The sequence below is a fragment of the Galeopterus variegatus genome, unplaced genomic scaffold (assembly GCF_000696425.1).
Source record: "Galeopterus variegatus unplaced genomic scaffold, G_variegatus-3.0.2 Scaffold2303, whole genome shotgun sequence".
Taxonomy (NCBI): Eukaryota; Metazoa; Chordata; class Mammalia; order Dermoptera; family Cynocephalidae; genus Galeopterus; species Galeopterus variegatus.
In genome coordinates, this window is record NW_007728414.1 from 171,197 (window position 1) to 193,334 (window position 22,138).

The 22,138-nt window shown below is 46.5% G+C and overlaps 1 protein-coding gene across 1 annotated transcript in view; it reads right to left on the reverse strand.

Moving 5' to 3' along the window:
• IL17RD (interleukin 17 receptor D) overlaps positions 1-15,540 on the reverse strand; it is a 63,711-nt gene extending 48,171 nt beyond the window's left edge. The window contains exon 1 of the mRNA XM_008581224.1: positions 15,346-15,540. Within this exon, the coding sequence (XP_008579446.1) occupies positions 15,346-15,471 (126 nt within the window). The 5' untranslated portion in view covers positions 15,472-15,540. The remainder of the gene's footprint in view (positions 1-15,345) is intronic.
• Between the last annotated feature and the right edge of the window lie 6,598 nt (positions 15,541-22,138).

A 22,138-nucleotide genomic window follows, 5' to 3' on the forward strand; every position in this document is an offset into this window, starting at 1 on the left:
CTCTACTTAACAACCCATATTGGTAAGTCCTGCCTATGTTCTCATTTTGCCCTAACTTGGGATGACTTACTACTGTCCCTCAAGCATGAAGTACCACTGGCTCGGTGGGCATCAGCACAGAGCCAAAGCTCCACGATATTACAATGTCTACCCCCAAGGGCAAGCTGTCCAATACGGACGTTGCCTCCAGCCATGTGTAGCTATTTAAATTTAAATTGTGTTTAAGTAAAATTAAAAATTCGGTTCCTCAGTTGTGCTAACTACATTTCAAGTACTCAACAGCCACCATGCGGTTAATGATTAATGAACTGGACAGTGCAGGGAAGAACACGTTCATAGTCATAGAAAGTTCTACTGGAAAGCACTAGGCTAGAGAGTTTAGCACCTGCCTTTGCAATTCCAGGTGACATTATCTCACAGCTGGACAACTCTTCCCAGCTGTTACCAGGCACCCTCTGCCACCTCATCTGATACTTAGATGATAATCTAGTTTCACCCAGGCAGCAAATTTTATTTACACACAGTAAAACTGACATTTTTTGGTGTATAGCTCCACAAGTTTATACACATATATACATCTGTGTATCCACCACCACAGTCGGCGTCCAGAACAGTTCCATCATCCCCCAAAATTCCCTGTACTGCCCCTTTGTAGCCAAACCCTCCCTCCATCCCCCCAAAACCCTGGCAACCAGTGATCTGGCAACTTTTTAAAAAACTCAGATTCCTGGCCTTCCCCTGGAAATCCCACTTAAGCTGGGTCTGGGATGAGAATGGGATGGGAATCTCTCAATTCCCTACCCCCAAGAATGTTTCCCAGGTGATTCTGGTATTCAGCCAGGTTTGGGAACCTTTGGGGTAAATGCCTAACCCGAGTTTAATTTAATTATCTGCAGAGTGCTATCTGGTATCTAGTCTCACTTCCCCATTAGCTGCTTTGTTGCACATGGCAGATGTCCATCTTAAGCTGGTGCTTGGAAGGCAGGGCAGGCCTTACTGCTGGGGGCACAGGCAGGGTAAGAACCTTGCGTCTCTGGTTTCTGGCACAGAGAGGCCTCTCTGGGTCACGTGGCCTCCCATCTTAATCCCTTCCTGGCTCTTTGTGCCATGGAATCCTCATCTGGATAAAAAAGGAACCACATCAGAAATAACTGCCTACCTCCAAGGATCGCTGGGAAGCAATGGGTTAGAAAACATGTTCAAAGGCACTGGGCAGCAAGGACAAAAGTGACAGTGTCCTGGATATATCATGACATCACAGGATTCCCTCTGCAGGAAACACTCCTCACCCCAACTGTTTGCTTGATGGGTGTGGGAGATCAGGACTCAAATTACAATAAAATTGCAGACTTTTTAAAAACAACAACAAAGGTCAAAATATTTTTTCCTCCTAAATTCATGATCCCAAGGGCGAGGTACCAAATGCTATTTTTTAAGGGGAATTCAGAAGAGTCAGCATCATCTCAGAAAACCTCCTCTGCTCAGAAAGTAAACATTTACAAGATGAACCAAAACTTGAGGTTAGCCATTCTTCCCTGGCTTGCTCCTGCTCTGATGAGCATTCCTGGAAAACACTTTGAAAAGTTTAAGATGATCAAAGGAAAAGGTATGGCCAACACAAGAAACGCTATCATTTAATATCACATGTTTATTTAGCCCCTCCAAGCCAAAGAGGGAAGATTGTTTAAAAAGGGAGAGAATGCCTGCTTAATCAACTAAAAATGCATTCATTACTATGCTATTCATCGTGGCTTTCCTGAAATCAGACACTTTTGCCCCTAGACCATAAGATTGAAGCGATTTGAAATGAAAATATTTCCTGTCCACTGCTTGCCAGTTTCTAGCCCCAGAGTGATATAACAGATGACATCCAGTACAATAAATGCTTTTATTAACCATAAATTTGAGACTGCTTTAGGGATTTGAAGTGTTGGATTTCATGATGAAAAAATGTAATGTTATCCACAGACCATCAGTGAGTAACAAAAACAGAGGCACAGGTTATGCTACTTTGATCAAATTATGGCAAAAAAAAAATCATCTTTTGCATTTAAAATAGTAGTTGCATTCAGGGCATATCGTCAAGGAGTACCACAATAGTTTAATCATATGTCTTGGAAAGTTTAATGGAAATGCATCCTGAGTGCAGATTTATAGAACCAGCAAGCTTCTGTTAAACAGCAAGGAAGATGAAGAGTGTTATGGGGCTAAGTGAGCTGAGAAACCTAAACACTAAGATGGGACCCCTAAATCAGGGTTTCTCAACCTCAGTGCTATTGACATTTTGGGCCAGATAATTCTTCATTGTGGGGGGCTGACTTGTTCATTTGAGGATGTTTAGCAGCATCCCTTGGCCCCCACCTGCTAAATCCCAGTAGCACCCCACCCCGCTTATGATGACCAAAACTGTCTCCAGAAATCCCCCCAAGTCACCTCCAATCAAAAACCACTGCTCTGAATTAAATTCTAGGCTTGTTTAGCAAACGCCGCCTGATTTTTCTTCATCCAAAGAAAATATCAGAGGCTGGGCAGTTTCACAGCCTCAGCACCCCAGTGCCTGCCTCCCTCTATGTTAACCCCAAGGATTTCCAAAGTCAAAGCACCCCGCACTCCCTCTTCCACCAAAACTGAGGGTGGCATAGCCATGGAAATAAGAACTTGCTCTCCTGAGACCAGAGCAAACCAGACTAAGCAAAGGCAAGCCACCACCCCTTCCAAGGCGCACCCTCGCCTGGACTTTGTGTCCCAAAGGCATTCCAGCATAGGAGCCTGGGCTGCTGGACTGGGCCTGAAGCCCATGCTTGCCAGCATCCAAATCGTTGCTTTCTGCCCTTTCACTGTCAGGCCACAGAGGGGACCGCGGACTCAGTGCCAGAAAAGAAAATGAAAAGCGGAGTTGAACCTCCCAGTCCATTCTCTGGATGCTGAATGTCCCACTATTACATCTCGGCATGACATTTCATGGCCAGCAGGGGAGGAGGCCCGGTCCTGCAAGCTGAACAAATGCTGGGCACACAGGCCTGCCTGCACCCTCGCAATCTCCGTGGACTTACGAATAAAAGATGGAGGTTTTGTCTCTGTCGTTTCCCTGGTACCCTGTAAGAATAACAACTTATCGCTTTTTGACATTTTAACTTACTTTGAAAAATGACCAATATTAACTTTACACATCTTAGCCCTTAAATCTGAGGTGGGGGCAAATAAAAGAAAGAAAACCCATGTAATTAGGTAGAAAATAGTAAACTAATGAAACTGTCTGTAAGGGACTCTAATAAAATAATTTAGGCAACATGCAATCACAGAACTAATAGGCTGGAAACTGACTTTGAGGACATGTTTTGAGTGAAGTGGTCTTTACTGGAAATAAAGTTCAATGTTTTCTTTAGCACAAAGGAAAGAAATGGCTGAATTTTGGTGTGAGGAAGCATTCAACCGTAAACCTGCCCCAGCCAAATGAGGTTTTTAATAGGAACTCATTCCTAGTCGCTGAGGGCAGCATCTACAACTGTTTGCAGCAAGCCCTTGTGAATAGCAAAAGCCTTCAGCATCTTGAGAAACAGCACTTCTAATTTTGAGAGTATAGTCAATTTCAAATAGTCTTTAAGGAGTTTACTACAGATGACCCTGCACTTTCTTTAGAAAAGTAAAAGGGGAGCCTTAATGTAAAACATTGCATTTTTAAAAAAGATAAATACCACAAGATCAAACTTGGTCCCACCAATAGAAAGGTCCCTATGTGCAACAATTTCAAGTAGAAAAATCAAATTTTGCTTAATCACTAAAACTGCAGCCACATTTGTTACCTGCTGATTGCTAACATACAATGATGTCACAGCACAACCTTTAATGGAACCTTGCCAAAATATTTAACTTGACCCTAATCATGAGGAAAAAATCAGAAATCCAGATTGTGGGACTGTCTACACAAGTGATCTTGTCTCTTCAGAATATGTAGGTTATGGGCCGAGCCCGTGGCGCACTCAGGAGAGTGCGACGCTGGGAGCGCAGCAGTGCTCCCGCCGCGGGTTCGGATCCTATATAGGGATGACCGGTGCGCTCACAGTGCTCACTGGCTGAGCACGGTGCGGCCGGTCTCAAAAAGGACAAAATAAAAAAGAATATGTAGGTTATAAAGGACCAAAAAATAGGAGAAACTGTTCTAAATTAAAAGAGACTAAGGAGACAGGACATCTATAAGCACTGAGTGATCCTCATCTGCATCCTGGAATGTGATTCAGAAAGAAATCATGAAAGGGCCAGCCCGGTGGTGCACTGCTACAGTGCGCCGCTTGGGAAGCGCGGCAGCGCTCCCGCCGAGGGTTCGGATCCCACATACAGACCGGCCGCTCACTGGCTGAGCGAGGTGCGGGAGCAACACCGAGGGGTGCGATTCCGTTGCCGGTCACGAAAAAAGACAAAAAGGAAAAAAAAAAAAAAAAAGAAAGAAATCATGAAAGGGCCAGCCCGGTGGTGCACTGCTACAGTGCGCCGCTTGGGAAGCGCGGCAGCGCTCCCGCCGAGGGTTCGGATCCCACATACAGACCGGCCGCTCACTGGCTGAGCGAGGTGCGGGAGCAACACCGAGGGTTGCGATTCCGTTGCCGGTCACGAAAAAAGACAAAAAGGAAAAAAAAAAAAAAAAAGAAAGAAATCATGAAAGATATTAAAAGAACAGCTGAGGTAAGTGTAGTAAAATGTGAAGAATTGGTGACTCCAAGCATACGAGACACGGGTGTTCATTTTACTGTTCTTTCCACGTGTCTATAGGTTTGAAAAACTTCAGAATACAAAGCATGGGAGGAAGAGTGTGGTAATGGGGAAGCCCCAGGTAGAGGTGATTGGCTGCTTGCTGGGGGGCTGAGAGGCAGAAACTTTATCTTCCCATTTAGTTTCAGAAAAGATATGCCCCAAAATATTACTAATGTTTAAAAAGGAAAAATATATAGTCTTAATACAGACTAGACCCAGGATTAAAAAAACAACTTTTTAAAAAACATAGTAACATGGCTTGTTCTTCTGTAAGGGGGGCGGGGGAGAAGAGGTGTGCACACAACATTCAAGGCATTCATGTCTCTGCTTTTAAAAATCACAGGTCCCTTTAAAATCCCCTGTGGGAGGGCTGGCAGGTTAGCTCACTTGGTTAGAGTGTGGTGTTAATAACACCAAAGTCAAGGGTTCGGATCCCTTCACCGGCCAGCTGCCAAAAAATAAAAATAACAATAAAATAAAATAAAATCCTCTGTACGCCTTTCCTTAAAACTCTTCTCCAGCAAGTCATCTTTCTCCCTCTCTTCTCATCAGAATTCCTAATTTAAAAGCTTTTTAACTCTTTAAAACCCTCCTACCTTCTGCCCAAACTCTCCCCTATTAACCACCTCCACACTTTTTTAATGGGATAAAAGCAATGATTACACTAGTCTTGACCAACTCAAAAGCTATGCACTTTAAAAAACCACGTGTGACCCTTTAAGCAAAAGGGAGAAAGTTGGGTAGATGGGAAACGTGCTCAACTGAAAAGATGCGGGAGGTAGAATTTCTGTCTCTCAATGACTTCAAAACCGGGGAAGAGAACAATGACAGGGGCAGCTTGATAAGGGGCCTGAGTGACGGTCACCTTGGGCACACAGGACACTGGGAGCCCACAGCTCCCCAGGCTCTGGCCAGCACAACCAGATGTTACGTTTTCTCTGCTTACTTTCGGGGTAAAACCCCATGACCTCTTTCTCAAACTAAAAAGGCACTGCCATTTTTTAAGCCACAGGAGCTATCTTTAGTGAAGGCTTCTAAGGATTTCATTAATTCATAGCCAGCCAACCAGGACTTTTCCCACAGCCTCCCACAAAAAAGCCCGGGAAGTCACTGATTGCTTGGCTGGATCTGAATATGAGCAGAGGTAAGATCAGAAATATCTAGTTCCTCCCACAGGGAGGCAAGGCATGAAAATAAAAGCTGGGCAAAAACTCATTACCACAGCTGGCCAGCAACCACAGCCCCAGAAAGGAGGCAAAGAGCATCTTTGATTCCGGACAGACCTTCAAGTGACTCCAGAAAATGAAATGCAGTCACAACCAGAGGGGACTGAAACAGCAATGAGACCAGTACCTCTGTTAAAAAGACAGAAAGTTTTCATACAGACTGAGGGCAGCTGCCAGGGAGTAAGATTTGTTTCCTTCACATTGTTTTGGAAAGTCCAAAACCAGGATGCTTAGTTAGTGCTTAGCAGTCACTTTTTACATTCTTCTCATCCACAGCGGAGGATAACATAGACAGTCCAAACACCCCCTTGCACAAAATAGACACCGTGCAAAGTGTGGCTCTCACGTGATACCAGCCACCACCCACTCCCCTGTCATGAGCGGGAACCAGGCCCTGCAGAACAGCCTTTAGCAGTAGGTGGCACCCAGTAGGAGTCCGATAATCTGTAGTGGGAATGAATAAATCCAGCATATTTTTTATGCTACTCTCAGCACCTAATACCACTTGATTAGCCAATGTTAAGAAAACACAAGTAACTACAGAATTTCAGAGAAAACTTTTATTACAATTGCTTGACTTATATGTCACCTCCTTAGAGAGGCTAACAGAGATCATCCACTTGCAAACAGTCATTGCTCTTATCACCCATTTGAATTTCCTGCAGAGCACTTAGTCACTCGAGAAACAAGTATGGAGAAGCTACTATGTGCCAAGCACTGTTCTCATGATGCAAAAGGGAACAGAACAGGTAAAGGCCCCACCCTCATGGAGCTGATATTGCAATGGGGAAGACAGACAGACAAGAAAATACTCTGAATGCCTCATGATGAAAAATTCTGTGAAGAAAAATAAAGTGAGGAGAAGAGGGCAGAGTGAGCAGTGGGTTGCTATTTTAAATAGGGTGGTCAGGTCTGGTATTCTGTTAATCTATTTATCTCCCCTACCAAAAGCTAAGCTCTAGAAATCATGCCTAACACAGAGAAAGCACCAAATATTCACTGAATGAATGAAATATAAAAATATAAAAAATATGGCCACTGAGTGTCACTCTTATCTAGCTGTTCATCTGCTGGAGAAACCTTGCAAGTCTCACCATTCCTGAGTGGGCACACGCAGGAAAAATTCAAGGTGTCCTGGTATCTAGTCGCAACCTACATCTTCAGCCTTCCTGTCCCCTCTCCAAAGAACCCCCCTCCTCCAGCTTTGCCCTTATATTGCTTTCTGCCCAAACTGCTCCCCCACCTCCAGTTCCAATCACCAGCCAGGACCTGCTCAAAGTCCCCTCAGTGAAGCCTGCCTTCTTCACACCATCCCCATCCCTTCCCCTAAGCCTCCTATGAAGCATTCAAATTCAATTTCTTCTTCATAAGTAAATCAAATTTCTGTTTTTTCTTCACCGCATCACTGCAAACCAGGCTGGACGCACTCTCACTAAATCTGGAGGGAAGATGGGGTCAGTCTGACTTCATTAAATGCAGTCTTGGTGGCACAGGTAAAATTCACATGGGGAGCCCAGGGGGCAGTATGAAGAAGCCTCACAGAGAAAGGAAAGCAGGGTAAACTGAGGCAGAACAAGAAGCCAGAGTTATGGGAACCAACTGAGACATGGGCTAACAAAGCCAGAGTTCCTAAGGTGACCTCCAAGCAGGACCTCAGGCACTCGGCTTGTCATCAAACTGCTTTCCACACGGACAGGATGAGGATGAGGAGCAGCAGGAAGCCTGGTTCACGTTTCCCTGGGAGTAGCAGGGAAGTGTGGGAGAGGACAGGGAGTTCTCTGCACCTTCCTGCACCTCCCTGTTGTCCGAGTCCACCCGGATGCGGGTCCACTGTGGACAGGTATCTTGTCCTACTCCTATTTGTCTTTTCCCTGAGTCAAGTCACCATGACTTGACATGCTCAGAAAAATCGCCTCTTGCTTCCTCACTCCGAGCATGTCTTTTTGAGCTTCAGATACTGAGCTGTTACAATAAATCCTAACCATATGAGTGCCCACGCCCCACCCAGAGCAAATGTGCATATTCCAGAGGAAGGAGGCCGTAAACTGTCACTCAGTAGGGATCATGCTCAGGCTGATTGCTCCTACATTTGGTCTGTATTGCAATGCATTTTCCTCAGATAAAAAGAGGGCCACTTCGGCAGAGGAGAAACCAGAAATCACCTGGACAGAATAAAATCAAAGGGAAAGGGTTTCTAAACCATATGGGCTGTCTCAGGAAAATGCACCTCTTCATTCCAAGGAAACCCTCCCTTTATCCTATTAACCCTCCCACTCAAGTAAAACAGTCCATCTCAGAACAGAAGTCTGGGGCTACAGCCAGCATTTTTAAAGGGTTACTATACGATGGGAGGAAAAATCTACAAAACTGACAAAACAGAACACTTGGAAAAACTCCTAGTTTTTAAAGGAATAAAGTACTATTTAAATCTTTAAAAAAGTTATATTTATAGCCTAATCCCTCAATATTTCAAAAGGATTCATTTGAAGTATTCATTTCATGTGTGAAATGTAAATATCCATCTAAACATTTAATTAATGTTATCAATTTCCATTCCCTTTTCAAAGTTGATGCTTCAATTTTATATGGCTTTTCTGGTAAGTTCAAAAGCAAGCTTCCCCACAACGTAGTAATTTTAATGAAAAGCCTCATGATTAACTTCTATTAGATCAGGTTTGGAATGAAGAAAGGTACAATAAAACTATAATTTATTAAGCTTCCAACAATACTTGCCATCTATTGCCCTTTCAACTCTTAAGGTACCAGCCATATGCAAATAAGACATTCTACCATTAGGTTTACTATAAAACAAATGCTTCTCAAATACGCACAATAGAGGTAGTTTTCATTTATGCTATTAAATCAGAAAATTTATGGGCCAACTTCCGTTTTAGAAGAGAATTACATGTGTGTTCACATCACATCTTTATTTTGTCATCCACCCAGTGATTTGTTGAAGACAGCTGGTACCGATTAAGTCCCCCCTTTAAATGCTGCAGGCTTAATTAGCTACATCCACCTTCCCCCATTTCCAAACAAGGAACCAAAGAAAAGGAAAGCCATTTTTATCATGGATACTTTGAACGATGGAGTTGTAAACGTTAAAATAAAAGTCTTTATTAGAGACTAACTAGTTATCCCTTTTTCAGGCCCCTTCATGAAAACAGGGTACAATTTTCAGACAGTCTCAATTTTCAGAGTTTCAATTTTCAGTCTTTGTTACATAAGTGATTCTTTTAATTGTTCCATTTTTAGTTTCCTGCCTGGTGTTATTGATTAAAGCTTCTTTTAAGATATTGCTTAAGAAAGGATGAGGGAGCCTCCCCAGAGATATTCTTGGTATTATTTAAGTTACAAACTTCTTACTTGTACTTCTGAGCACATGAGACCAAGCAGATAGAATCTGCAAGTACAGAAACAAGCCAAGCTCAGTTTTCTATGGCCAGATATCATGCCTTCCCAGACACCAGTTTCCAATTCAAACAGTGAGAAATTCCACTAATCAAATTGCTTTGACCTGCCATCCGTAGATAAAACACACTGATTTAATTTACAATTTAGGCTCCCCTTCTTAAAAAATAAATAAATTTTAAAAAGGTACCCATTTATGCATTTAGGACTTCAACTGTGAATTATGTCAACAGACTAAATTTTGAGCAAGATAGGGAGCCACCTCAAAGATTCCCCCTTGGATTTGTTTCTTGAGACACCCTAGCTTTAATCTGCAGTAAAACAATCTGTTTCAATAGGATGTGATCACTCAGGGCTTGTGTCTTTTCAATCAGCCGGTGGCCCTGCCGGGTTTAGAGTGGCAGAGGGGAAGTGGCCTGTGGTTAAACAGAGGAAATACCAAGGCATTTTAATAGAGCAAATAGTCTCTTTACTTCCCACCGGGAAGAGCTTCAAAGGCCCTGGGCCCCGGAGGAGACAATGTGTTGTGGGGGCCATCAGTCACCTAATCGTGTGTCAGGCCCATTCAGAATGTCCTGGCAGTCAAGACAAACACTGCCCAGGAGGCCAATGCTTCCCACTGGATGGGCAAGTCTGGCTACCTGGAGATGGGGCCTGTGGCACCAGCACAGACAGTCCCTGGGCTTGCTGAGCGCAGGAGACCCTCCAAATTTGAGGGACATGCAAAATGGAAAAAGTCTGGCTGCAGGGTCTCTGCTCCAAGGGTGCTCCCCTGCCCCACCTTAGTCTGTCAAGCTTCTGGGGGTACCTGAGTCCCCGCCTCAACCCACACTCTTAAAAATTGAGGGTGGGGGGTCCAAGCTTCCAGAAGCCTGAAAACCCAGCAGAGGCAGTGGGGAATGAAAGACAACAATAAAATTGTTAATAGGGTGGCCCCAGCAGCAGCAGACATCTGCTGGGGCACAGTATGTGAAAAGTTCGGGGACAGAGGAGGAAAAGGGTTTAAAAGCTTTAAAAACAAAAAAATGAAAAAAAACCCAACACCACATTTTAGGCCAAATGAGGCATGAAAAATACTCAATTTATAATAAAGACTTAAAAAAGCATTAGCAGTTCTTTCCTTTGTAGGGAAGCCGTCTATAAGGTTTGAACCGCCAAATCTGATTTGGATTCTGCCCTACTGCTTTCTGAGACTGTTTTCCAGACAAACCCAGCTGTTCTGTGGAGGAACCCAGTTTAAGTATCAAGTCCCCCTCACTCCAGGCCTGCTCTTCAGCCCCAGGCCAGAAGCACCCACCCACACCAGGGTGCCCTGCCCAACCGGCTCCCTAGGGCCCCCTCACCCAGCCTGACCCTTTTTATTGGTCAGGGCTCTGACAAAGTCTCCACATTCAAGTCGTGTGAAATAATTTAAAGCCAAACTCTGGTTTTAAGTGTTTAGAACGTGTCTTCTCTCCCCCTTCGGATTGCTGACTCCCTGTCTCGTAAAGCAGTTGAGTTCTTGAGACAGCATCAAAATCCTTAGAGGAAGTTGCTAAAATGCCAATTCCTGGGCTCCACTTCACTCCCATTCTGGCCCCATTAGCCTTTAATCTGCATTTTAACGAGCTCCCAAGGCAATTCTGATACTGGAAGCCCCTGGACGTCACTTTGAGAAACCATGTTTGGAAGGAAAAGGTGCAAGGGTAGCTGCTGGTCTCATTCACTCAGCTGTATCCCCCAGTTAATAACTAGCACAAAGTCCCAGGCACTGCAGGGGCTCCTGGGTTGGTTGGATGGTGGGGGGGAGGTGGAGAAAAGGGAGGGCTGTTCAAGAAAGATGGGCAGAGGCCAGGACAGTTTCCAATTAACTAGGCAAAACAGGCTGGAGGAAAGCATCACACTTCTTATAAAAACGTCTCTCTGAAAAATGTGTCAGTGAGGGCTGAGTAATTTTTATCCAAGAATTCTGTAAGGGACATGAGAACATCTGCAACATGGACAACATGGCCACAGGACAGGCAGACCAGATGCAGGCTTAGGAGCCATGAGCTGCAAGTGAATGAAAATGCATCCAATTCAGAATCAAATAAACATGCCTGGGCCCACAGCCAAGGAGAATTCTTGGACTGGACTTTTATCAGGGACCTAAATTTTAACCAGCTGGAACTTCTTTTTTCCCAAGTACCACCCTATTTCTTCCTACCTTTTGAGATGAAGTATTTGCCTTAAATGGGAAACTTGCACTTCATTGTAAAGATGATGCCAGCATCCTGGCTTCCTGAATTCCTGAAGGAGCAGCCTTTTGGGGAGGTAGGAATTATGTTTCAGGGATAATAGTCTAGAGAAGGTATTCTCCACTTAGGTAAGGAGGCAAGAAATGTCTCTTCCTCCCCCAATGCAGGGAAAACCACTAAATAAAAACCTGTGGGAGTGGATTCCTAACTCCTTGTTCCATAAATAGGCTTCTCAACCGGCAAGACAAGAAGAAGGGGGAACCTCAGCGCAAGTGACTGATACAATTAAAGTTACCCATCACAAACAAAACCATTCCACTATCAGGAAGTAAGTCAAGAGCCAGTGTAAATGAGGGTGCCGGCCTCTCTGGATGTTTTATAAGTTGTTAGTTCTTTAGGAAAATAGTTATTTATTACTCATATAGCAACTTTACCTGACAAGGGCTCTAAGAGATTTCTTTTTTTAAGTAGTTGAGGAAGTGTGTCCACAACTCATTTCTAAAACACTGAGCTGTGTTCAAGATGGTATCAGCCTCTTAATTGCCCCATTAATAATAGGGAGCTTGTGAAACCTGACCACTTAAACCAAGCCAGCTTTGACTCCTCCAAGCAGCCTCAAAGGGTCTGTCAGCAGAGCTGCTGAGGCTGGCTGGCTGCAACCACCTTGCAAATCCTGGGAAAATATACATTCCCACAAGGGCACAGGTTCCAGAACAAATGCTCCCTGGAGATCAAGGGGGTCATTCGCTCAGCTTCTCTCCAGCACCCAGATCCTGCCCCTCCTTTAGGGCTCACTTTTGCACCCTGCTCTCCTCCTCTCAGGTTCTGAGTGTGACCCTGACCCATAGGAAGCCCTCTCTTGTTTGTATCACAAATAATCGACCCTAAATGTTCATATAGACCCAACTAGACTGTAAGCACCCTCAACATCTACAGACTGAGTACCTACTACCTATAGGGGATCCAGATATGAGCCAAATCCAAATACTCAAATCGCTGTACACCACTACTTACTGGCTAACTACCTGACACAGCAACCTCTGGGAGACCTTACCTAGGGAGGTGAGGGCAGGGAAGTCTTCCTGCAGGAAGTGATGCTGGAGCTGAGAGGGGAAGCTGAGGAGGTGCAAAGAGAAGGAACAAAGGCAGAAACAGCATGTGCAAAGGCTTGCTACAGAGAGCATGCTGGGGCTTGGTGCTCTGATCTCTCCCCCCACTTCTTAAAATCTTTAGCAGGAAGGCTGCAGGATCTAATTGGGTTCAGCCAAGATTTACAGGGCTCCAGGCTCTGAGGCCATCAAGATGAAGTTCAGTGCCTAGATAAAGAAACTAGTCTAAAAACAAAGAGCAAGGAAATAATGACAATGCAGTCTGGTGAGAACCAAAGTGCCAGGACCTGCATGAGAAGGCGAAGCAAGGGGCATGGCATTCAGGGAGGGCTTCCCTGAAGAGGCACCATCTAAACCTAGTCTTAGGCCAAGCAGAGGGGCTCTCAGGGGAGGAAAAGTCACCTCAGGAGGAGGGAAAAGCATGTCTAGGCAGCATAAAAGGCATCAGGAGTTATGGAGCAGGGTGGGAGGGGCAGGAGCTGAGGCTGGAGAAGTGGCTGGGTCCATCAGATGCAGTAACAGGCAATTCCAGGAGGGAAAGAACTATCTATCAGGTTGAGAAAAGCCTGGAATCTAGGACAGAGCCCAGAGGACTCCATGCTCATCCAGGAAGGGGATAAAGATGACCAAAGGAAAGGATTGGTAGAGTCATCCCCAACTAGGGGCTGTAGTGGGGGAAAGGAGGTCCACATGAATGTGAGGTGACTGGGAAGGGGGCCACCATTAATACTGTGGGGGCGCAGGTCTGGGAGAAGAACATATTTCCACAGGTGGAGAGAACAGGTGGCTTGGCTCCTTCAGGGCACTACCATACCCATAGGTAGCATGAACACTTCACAAGCTTTGTGCTCTGGCACATGAGGCCACCTGGACAACTGCAGAGAAACAGCAGATCAGACTGCTCCACCTATGCTGTCACATGAAACTCAGAACAGAATGCCTGTTATGCTGTTACAGTTATTCAAAAGCCAAGGTCAGTCCAGATTCAAATTTTCGCAGGGTCCATAAGTCAATATGAGATAGCCTTAAGGAAACTTAACATCTACTACAAAAACCAAAAACCAAGAGCAATGATGTTTTTACTAAATTGGAGCAGAGTAAGAAATTTTCGCAGGGTCCATAAGTCAATATGAGATAGCCTTAAGGAAACTTAACAGCTACTACAAAAACCAAAAACCAAGAGCAATGATGTTTTTACTAAATTGGAGCAGAGTAAGAAAAAGGGATGTTTTACTCAAATGGGAAGGAGTGATAGAGCCTAAGATTATATTAACTATCGGGGAAGGGACGTATAGCTCCTTTAGTGCAGCTACTGGTTATGAAGACATACTAGCGCCTGGCTCATGTCTGGTTTCCTGCACTGTGTTTCTCTGAATGTGGGGCAAGTGAGCTAGCTGGAGGCACCAGCCTGTGCACCTAAGAGGGTGTCATGTCCTAGGCCTTGACTGCGCTGAGGCCGTTTAGAGTCGCCAGAAGAATTGTCAACACACACTAAGCAAACCACCCCATACTAATCCCTCAGCCCAGCAGTATTCGGGAAACTAGGAAGTCCCCATTTCCTCCCATTTTTCAGATGGAGAACTGAGGCTCATGGCTGCCCAGGAGAAGAGCCAAGGTCATGTCCCCGGCTGTATAAGTACAAAGCCTGCGACCTCTCCCCAGGGCTTATGGGCCGTCATGGCCTCGGTGGGAGGCACCACTGGGCCCGTCCTGGCCTCGGTGGGAGGCACCAGGCAGACGGATGGAATCTCCGGGTCCGACCCCCTCAGGCCCAGGAGCCCGGCTGGGGACCCGGAGAAAAGGGTGGCAGCGTCCCCGCGCACACTTTCTCCCACCCCCGGTGCCCCACCACCCAGACAGCGTCAAAAGAGCGCTCAGTTCCGGGGAGAGGGCTCCAAGCACACGGCGACAGCCTGGGCACCTCTCCAGTCTCGTCTTGGACACTTAACCGAGGTGACAAATAGGCCGTGAAAAATATCCGTAACTCAAGCTGGGGGTGGGGTGGGGGAACGGCCTTTGGTATTCCTGAGAGGAAGCGCTGAACCGGGAATCCAAGTTTTCAATAAGACAGGAGTCAGAGGTGGGGTGGGAGTGGGTGACGGCCCCAGCCTCAGCTAACAAAGCGACCACGAGAGGGGGGTGCATCCTTCCCCGCCCAGGGCCTCTGCAGAACTGCGGACTGGAAGTCCAGGAGAAGACCCCCACCCCCAAGCGCACCCCCGCGTCCGGACAGCTCGGGGGACCCCAGCTCGGGACGCGCAGCCTTGGGGCGGAGGAGGACTCTGTCCGGAAACAAAGGGTGGGGCGTCCTCCCCCTGCCCCGCCGCCAGCCGCCCCATCACGCCCGCCCTCTGGAACCGAACCGGGCGACCGCTCCTCATTAGCAACACAAAGACGGAGGTCGGGCGGCCCCTTTCATCCCGGCCGGGGCCGGCGGACGCGCGCCCCGGGAGGGAAGCGGGAGGATGGGCAGGAGGAGCTGCAGGGACCCCGGTCCGGTGCGGACTTCGAGGAGAGCAGATACGTCGTCGCGGGCTCCCCTGCCCGCGAGCACCTGTGCGCTCCGCGCCCCTGCCTCGCTGCGCGCTCCTAGCGAGTTTCGGGATGCGGAGAAACCCGCCGTCCTCGCCTTACCCTCCAGCCGCAGGTGTCGGCGCCCCGCGCGCGGCTGGAGCCACCCGCGGCCACAGCCAGCTGCGACCCGTTGAGGCAAGCGTTGACCGTGAAGAAGACGGAGCAGAGCTGCAGCCACGGGGCCATGGCCGTGCGCTCGCCCTTCTCTGCACCCCGGCCGCCAGCCGCGGCCAGCCCCGAGTGGGCGGTGGCGGCGGCGGCAGTAGAGAGGGCCTTACTGAGCATGCGTCGCCGGACTGCGTCCCGCCCCTTCCCTCCGGGTCCCGCCCCTAGTCTCAGCGCTAGAGTCCTGGTCACGCCCCTCCAGCCCGGCCCTTCTGTCTTGGCCCCGCCCCTCTGGTCACGCCCCAAGCAACCTCTGAGACTGTCTGGCAGCTGCAGTATTTTTCCCCTCACCTAAGAGGTCTTTTGTCCAGGTGATGTCTGCTCTATATAATAACTCGGGAAAACACAAATAATATAATAATAATAATAATTTTAATAATTTAATAAACACCTGTTTTTTGCCAGGACCCTTTTTGTGCCCTCTCAACCACACAGGGAAATGTCAGTATTATTGTTTAATAACTCGGGAAAACACAAATAATATAATAATAATAATAATTTTAATAATTTAATAAACACCTCTTTTTTGCCAGGACCCTTTTTGTGCCCTCTCAACCACACAGGGAAATGTCAGTATTATTGTTATCCCAGTTTTAGAAGCAGAAATGTTAGGGTAACGTGGTAGTTAGAGAAATCCTGGCTCCACATTTACTACTAGGACTTCGAACAAGTGTTGCTCTCTCCACAGTGCTGTTCCTTTCCCTGTTAGCTGGAATAATAAAAGTATCCTAGTCTGGAGAAGATTTTGTTGGTTAACACATAGTTAGCACTCAATAAATGGTACAATCTATCACTAACTGAATTGCATGAGGCAACACAGGTACCTACTAGACCTGAGATTCAAATCCAGATCTGACTAAAAACAATCCTCTTAACCACTACACTTGTTGAACCTACCCTTGTGAAGTGGGTATTATTTCTGTTTGGGAGAGGAAACTGAGGCTCAGAGAAGTGGAGTAGCCAAAGTTACACAACTTTTCACCGCGAGCCTCCCACCCCTTTGCCTTGTGTCTGTGCACCTAAACCCACCACTTCGTCCCCCTCCACTGCCCCTTCCCTCATCTAGGCCACCACCTCCTCCTCCACAACAGCTTCCTAAGGGCTTTTTTTGCTTCCACTTTTATCCCTCTGTACTATACATTTCTACACCTTGGATTCTGGGTGATCTTCCAAAAGGGTAAATCAGACCACTGACTTCTGATTAAAACTCTTCTGTGGTTCTTTTATTCAAAGGCCATTTAGAATAAAATCCATACTGGCCTCCTCCTCTCCCACATCGTCTCTTACCATTCTACCTTTACCAACCGGCTCCAGCTACACTGATTTCCCTTCTCGACCCCATCTTGGTCTTCTTTTCTCAGTAAACCTTGGAGACTGTAACCTCTGTCCGTGCAACAAGGCAGCCTCCTCTACGTGACCTTTCTGGAGCCCAGAATCCTCTCCCTCTCCTGGTCTGGCCTGGCCTAAGCTCGGTTGCTGCTAGTAAAGGGTTCCTGCACTTTCTCTCATGGCTCCACACACCCTGCCTACACTTTTGTGCTTAAACCCTGCACAGAACCAGAATTGGCCCCAGCTTTACATGCTACCCCCATGGAGGAAGAGGACTCTTGGTAATGCTAACAGAAGTCCTGGGGATTGGCTCCAAAGTAACTACTCCTGGAACCAGGGAGTAGAGTCAGCCTCAACTGAATCACAGAGGCTGGAAGTATGAAACGGTAGTTGCCCAGAGGAAAACTGACATTGTTGCCAGAAAGGGAGAATGGGTGCTGGGTCCCCAAACATCATCCACCACAAGACCCAGATGCTGGGATTTCCTGTCCATGTACCCTGCTGGACAGAAATGTTTTGTTTTTCATCTCACTGCCAGGATATTCAGGAATTCAGCCAAACCCAGTGAGGGTGGACACCACACCATCTCTGGTCACCCAGAAGAGCCAGGATCTACAGAAAGCTGCTTCTAGAGTAGCCTTCTCTGAATAGACCTCAGTAAGCACCTTGCTCCTCTGGGCGAGTTATTGGCTCAGTGCTCTGCCCACCCTCCCTCATGCTCTTGGTACACCTTTCTGGGTTGTTCTCAACCCCTACAACAGGGGATGTCCAGGGTTTGGCCACAATGGTTGGGAGTGTCCAGGGTTGAGAGGAGGCGAGGATGACATAGGTGTTAGTGAAACACCAAAGAAACCATGAGGCTATCAGCTCCTTAATCTATATGGCATTCCAGCGTAGATATGCTCCATAATTTATTAACCAATCCCTTGCAGAGGGACTTTTATCATAACCAGTGATTCAAAAATATCCTCACACATTTATCTTGACAGATTAATTCAGCTGTTTTCTTAGAATACATTCCTAGAATGGGAATTGCTGGATTATGCATATTTAAAATTGCCAAACCGCTCAATGTCTCATTGCCATCTAGATTGAATGAAGTGGAACAAGTTCTTATGAAGTGGACAATGTTCTCGTGTATTCATTGGCCATTTGCACTTCTTCCTTTGTTTGGGAGTTGAACTCCAGGAGAAGGAGTGGAACCTGGCACTTGCGATAGAGAGAGAACCCTAGGGAGGGCATTGGGGAAAGGAAAGTATTTCCCCTGGGTTCTACTCACACCACCATGTGACCACATGACAGGAAAGGCACAGCCACCCTCCTGCGCCCTGTCTGTCTCCACATCCACCCACTACTGAATTCCTTCCCATCCATAGCTCACTGCAAAATCTGGCCACTGACAGCCTCTGAAAACATGCTTCACAGTTAAGAGAGTGCTCTTCTAAAAGAGGCTGGAGGACACAGGAAGAAAAGGCCTGAGTGCCCATCTAAAATATGACTAGAATGACATCCCTCTGGACCAGAGAATGAGAAGCTGTCCTATTTACTTTCTAGGGAGGCTGTAAGGGGGTTGGAGGAAAGCCACATGCATCCAAGAGTCAAATTTGGTCAAGAAATTAAGGTAATAAATTGACATTTGACAACACCTCCTCCCACCATTCTGAACTTTTCCATTGATTCACTTCCTCCCTACTCCTCTTTTTATCATGACACTTCAGAGTATTTGTGAGGCTGCAGGTAGTGAGTCTCTGTCCTGGAAGTTGAGATAAAATGAGGGGCCAGGCCCCCACATGGCCTCCAAGGACGACCGACTCTTCCAAACCACAGTAGAGCCCAGCTGAGGAGGTGACCAGAGGATGACCCAGGGAAACCCTCCCCAAATACAACACCTGGTCTCACCCACTAAGGCCAGTATTGCCAGTGGTCCAGTCACAATTTCAACCACCCCTCACCATCCCTGTCTGTTTTACCTTTCTGCCCTCAGTGACTGGCATACATCACTGGGCAAGAAGCTGTCACCACCTCCCATGTTTGGAATGAAGCTGAGGATTAAACAGATAAAATCACCTTAAAATAAGCTGTTGATGAAATGCAAATATGTATATTTCCCCAATCTACCTAGCACCGAACCAGATAAGAAAAATCCTTAACACAAGGTTGGATTTTATTAGAGGTTAAATTATCCCATAAAGCATTAAGAAAGGTAAAAGTGGTTAGCCGGTTAGCTCAGTTGGTTAGAGCATGATGCTGATAGCACCAAGGTCCAGGGTGTGATCCCATATCGGCCAGATGCATAAATCATTTTTAGCCTAGAATAACTAAAAACTATTTTAATGAACAGTGGTTAGAAGCAGTGAAATTCCAATTTATTTTTGGTATTGTGATAAAGTATTGTATGTTTTCTGTACTAATCAAGATGATAAACGTAAAGTGTGTCCCCCCCAGCACTACTTCCAGTCTCCCAGCAGGCTGAGGCTGCAGGGTTTCCCAGGACTTTGCGGGGAGCTGTGTGCAGAGAAGTGGCGCCCGCCTGCGAGCCCCCAGCCTCTGTCCGAGCCCCCAAGCCTGCCCCATGCCACTCCGGGCACCCGGTGGTCTTGGCTCCAATGGGGTGGGTGTCACCATCCTCGCTTCATAGATGGAGAAGCCGAGACTCAGAGAGGCGAAGTCCGCCCGCGGTCACAGAGCTGAGGTTCAAACCCGATCCGGATCACCGGGCAGGGACTGGAGGCCCCGGACTCATCTGACTTCGCCCCCCGCCTCTTCCTGCCTCGGGCGTCAGTACCATAGCCTTCCTAAACCGTGACCCAACTTCCTAGAGACGCGGGGTGGAGGTGGGCGGAAGCCCTGGGGTGCACAGCTCAACCTTGAGCCCCGGAATCCGAGGACGCGCACCCAAAGTGCCGGGGGCGGTGCGCACGGCGGCCACTTCCCATTTCCTCTCCTGGACCAAATGAAGCGCGGCGCGTCTCGTCTCCACGGTAACCGCGAGGGGGCGCGCGCTGTCCAGGTCCGAAACCCCTAGACGACCCTGGACTGCGCCAACTCAAGTGCGCGTCATTCCAGGACAAAGACCCCGGGGCAGGTGCAAGTACTCTGGTGTTACCAAGAGCTGGTGCTAAGTTTGGGCGGAAGTGTAGTCCACGAGGTGGTAAGAAAACCGGCTCCAATACGAGCTCCCAGTAAGTGTGTGGCTTTGGGCAATTCAAACTCTCTGGATGTCATTGTCCCTGCGGCAACCAGAGAATGACGTAGATGAAAACCTCAATGGGTTTTTGTATATCTGAAGTAAGCTAATGGCTATGAGGGTGCATAAACGTGACTGTCTGTTTCAGGTGGTGGACCAGGAGTTGACGCAGCCAGGCCCAGGGGCAGCTGGAATACAGACAGAAGCTGGGGAGATGACCACCTCTATCTCCTTCAGGAGATGACACCCAGGTTTGGATCTGCATTAGACCGGAAGGCTATGGACCATATATCCTCTTTACCATTCATTTACTCATTCATTCGTTTGTTCGTTCATTCAGTAAGTACTCATGGAATCCCTGTACCAGATCAGGCATTATGCCAGGAGCTCAGGACACATGTGAGCAACACAGACACTGTTCCCAACAGGACACTGTTCCAACTACCCTAGAACCTACACGCAAATATTCCATGGGAACACTGCCATTACTCAAATAGCCACATGACCAGGAGAAACTTACAATTAAATCTGTCGTTTCGAAAGAAGTGATGCCTGAGCTGAGATTCCAAGTATAAGAGTTAGCTGGGTAAAGAGGAGAGAAGAAGAGAGAAAAAAAGAGTGTTTTGGGCAGAAAGGACAGCATGTGCAAAGGCCCTGGGGCAGTAGAGAACATGGCAACTTCAAGGAACTGAAAGAAGCTAGTGTGGTTAGAAAGCAGAGATGTATGAGGGAATGGTGCAAGGTGAGCTTGAAGAGGTCTGCAGGGGCAGGCAGGCAGGATTTTATGCCTTGACTGAACCTAAAAGTAGCCAGCATCCTCTGAGGTTTTCAAGGGCAGGGGTGGGACTGAAAAGGTCTCTGTATCCCAAATGCCCAACACAGGATACTGACTGGCATTTAGCCAGCATTTGATGCTGGTTGAATGAATGAATAACCAGGATCATTGTTGAAACTCTGGGTTTTAATGTCGAGAATCCAAGAATCATTAAAAAGCCTGGGGAAAAAAGTCCAACCCTATTAAAGCTCCAAATAATGCAAATAAAATAAAACAAAGTGCTTAAACATCTTCTTTTCATCTTTTGAGGTTATTTTTATTGTAAAGGTCTTTATTATTTTTAAGACTTTTTAAAAAACAATTTTAGATTTACAGAAAAATCAATATTACAGGGAGTTCCTGTATGCTTTTCCCCTAGTTTCTTTTGTTATTAACATACATTACATTAATACGGTACATTTGTTGCAATTAATGAACCAGTGTTGAAACATTATTATTAACTAAAGTCCAAACTTTATTCAGATTTCCTTATTTTTTTACCTAATATCTTTTTTATTCCAGGATCTCATCCAAGATACTACGTTATATTTACTTGTCATGTCTCCCTAGGCTCCTCTTGGCTGTGACAGTTTCTCAGGCTTCCATTGTATTTGATGATCTTAACAGTTTTGAAAAGCATTGGTCAGGTATTTTGTAGCATGACTGTCTATTGGGATTTGTCTGATGTCTTTCTCATGATTAGACTGGTTATTATTATTTTTTATTTTAATCAAAGTTTAAAAAATCATATTAGTACTAATCAATGCACAGTCGTCCCTCGGTATCCTCCAGGGATTGGTTCCAGGACCCGAGGATACCAAAATCTGCTGATACTTGAGTCCCTGATACAAAATGATGTAGTATTTGCAGAGAACATACGCACTTTCTCCCATATACTTTAAACCATGTTTGGATTACTTATAATACCTAAACCTATGTAAATACTATGTAAATAATTTTTATATTGTACAGTTTTGGTTTTTATTTATATTTTTTTATTGTTGTATTGTTATTTTTTATTGTTTTTTTTTTTCCTGAACATTTTTCTTTTTTTTTTTCCTTTTTGTCTTTTTTAATGACCGGCAACGGGATCGCAACCCTCGGTGTCGCCTCCGCACCGCGCTCAGCCAGTGAGCGGGAACCGGTCTCCACATGGGATTCGAACCCTTGGCGGGATCGCCACCGCGCTCCCAAGTGGCGCACTCTCCAGTGCACCACCGGGCCGGCCCTTCCTGAATATTTTTCATCCATGGTTGGTTGACTCTGCGGATGCAGAACCCCCAGATATGTATCATGAAAAACAGCCATCTTCTGACCTGTACTTTGCCATTCGCCACCGCGCTCCCAAGTGGCGCACT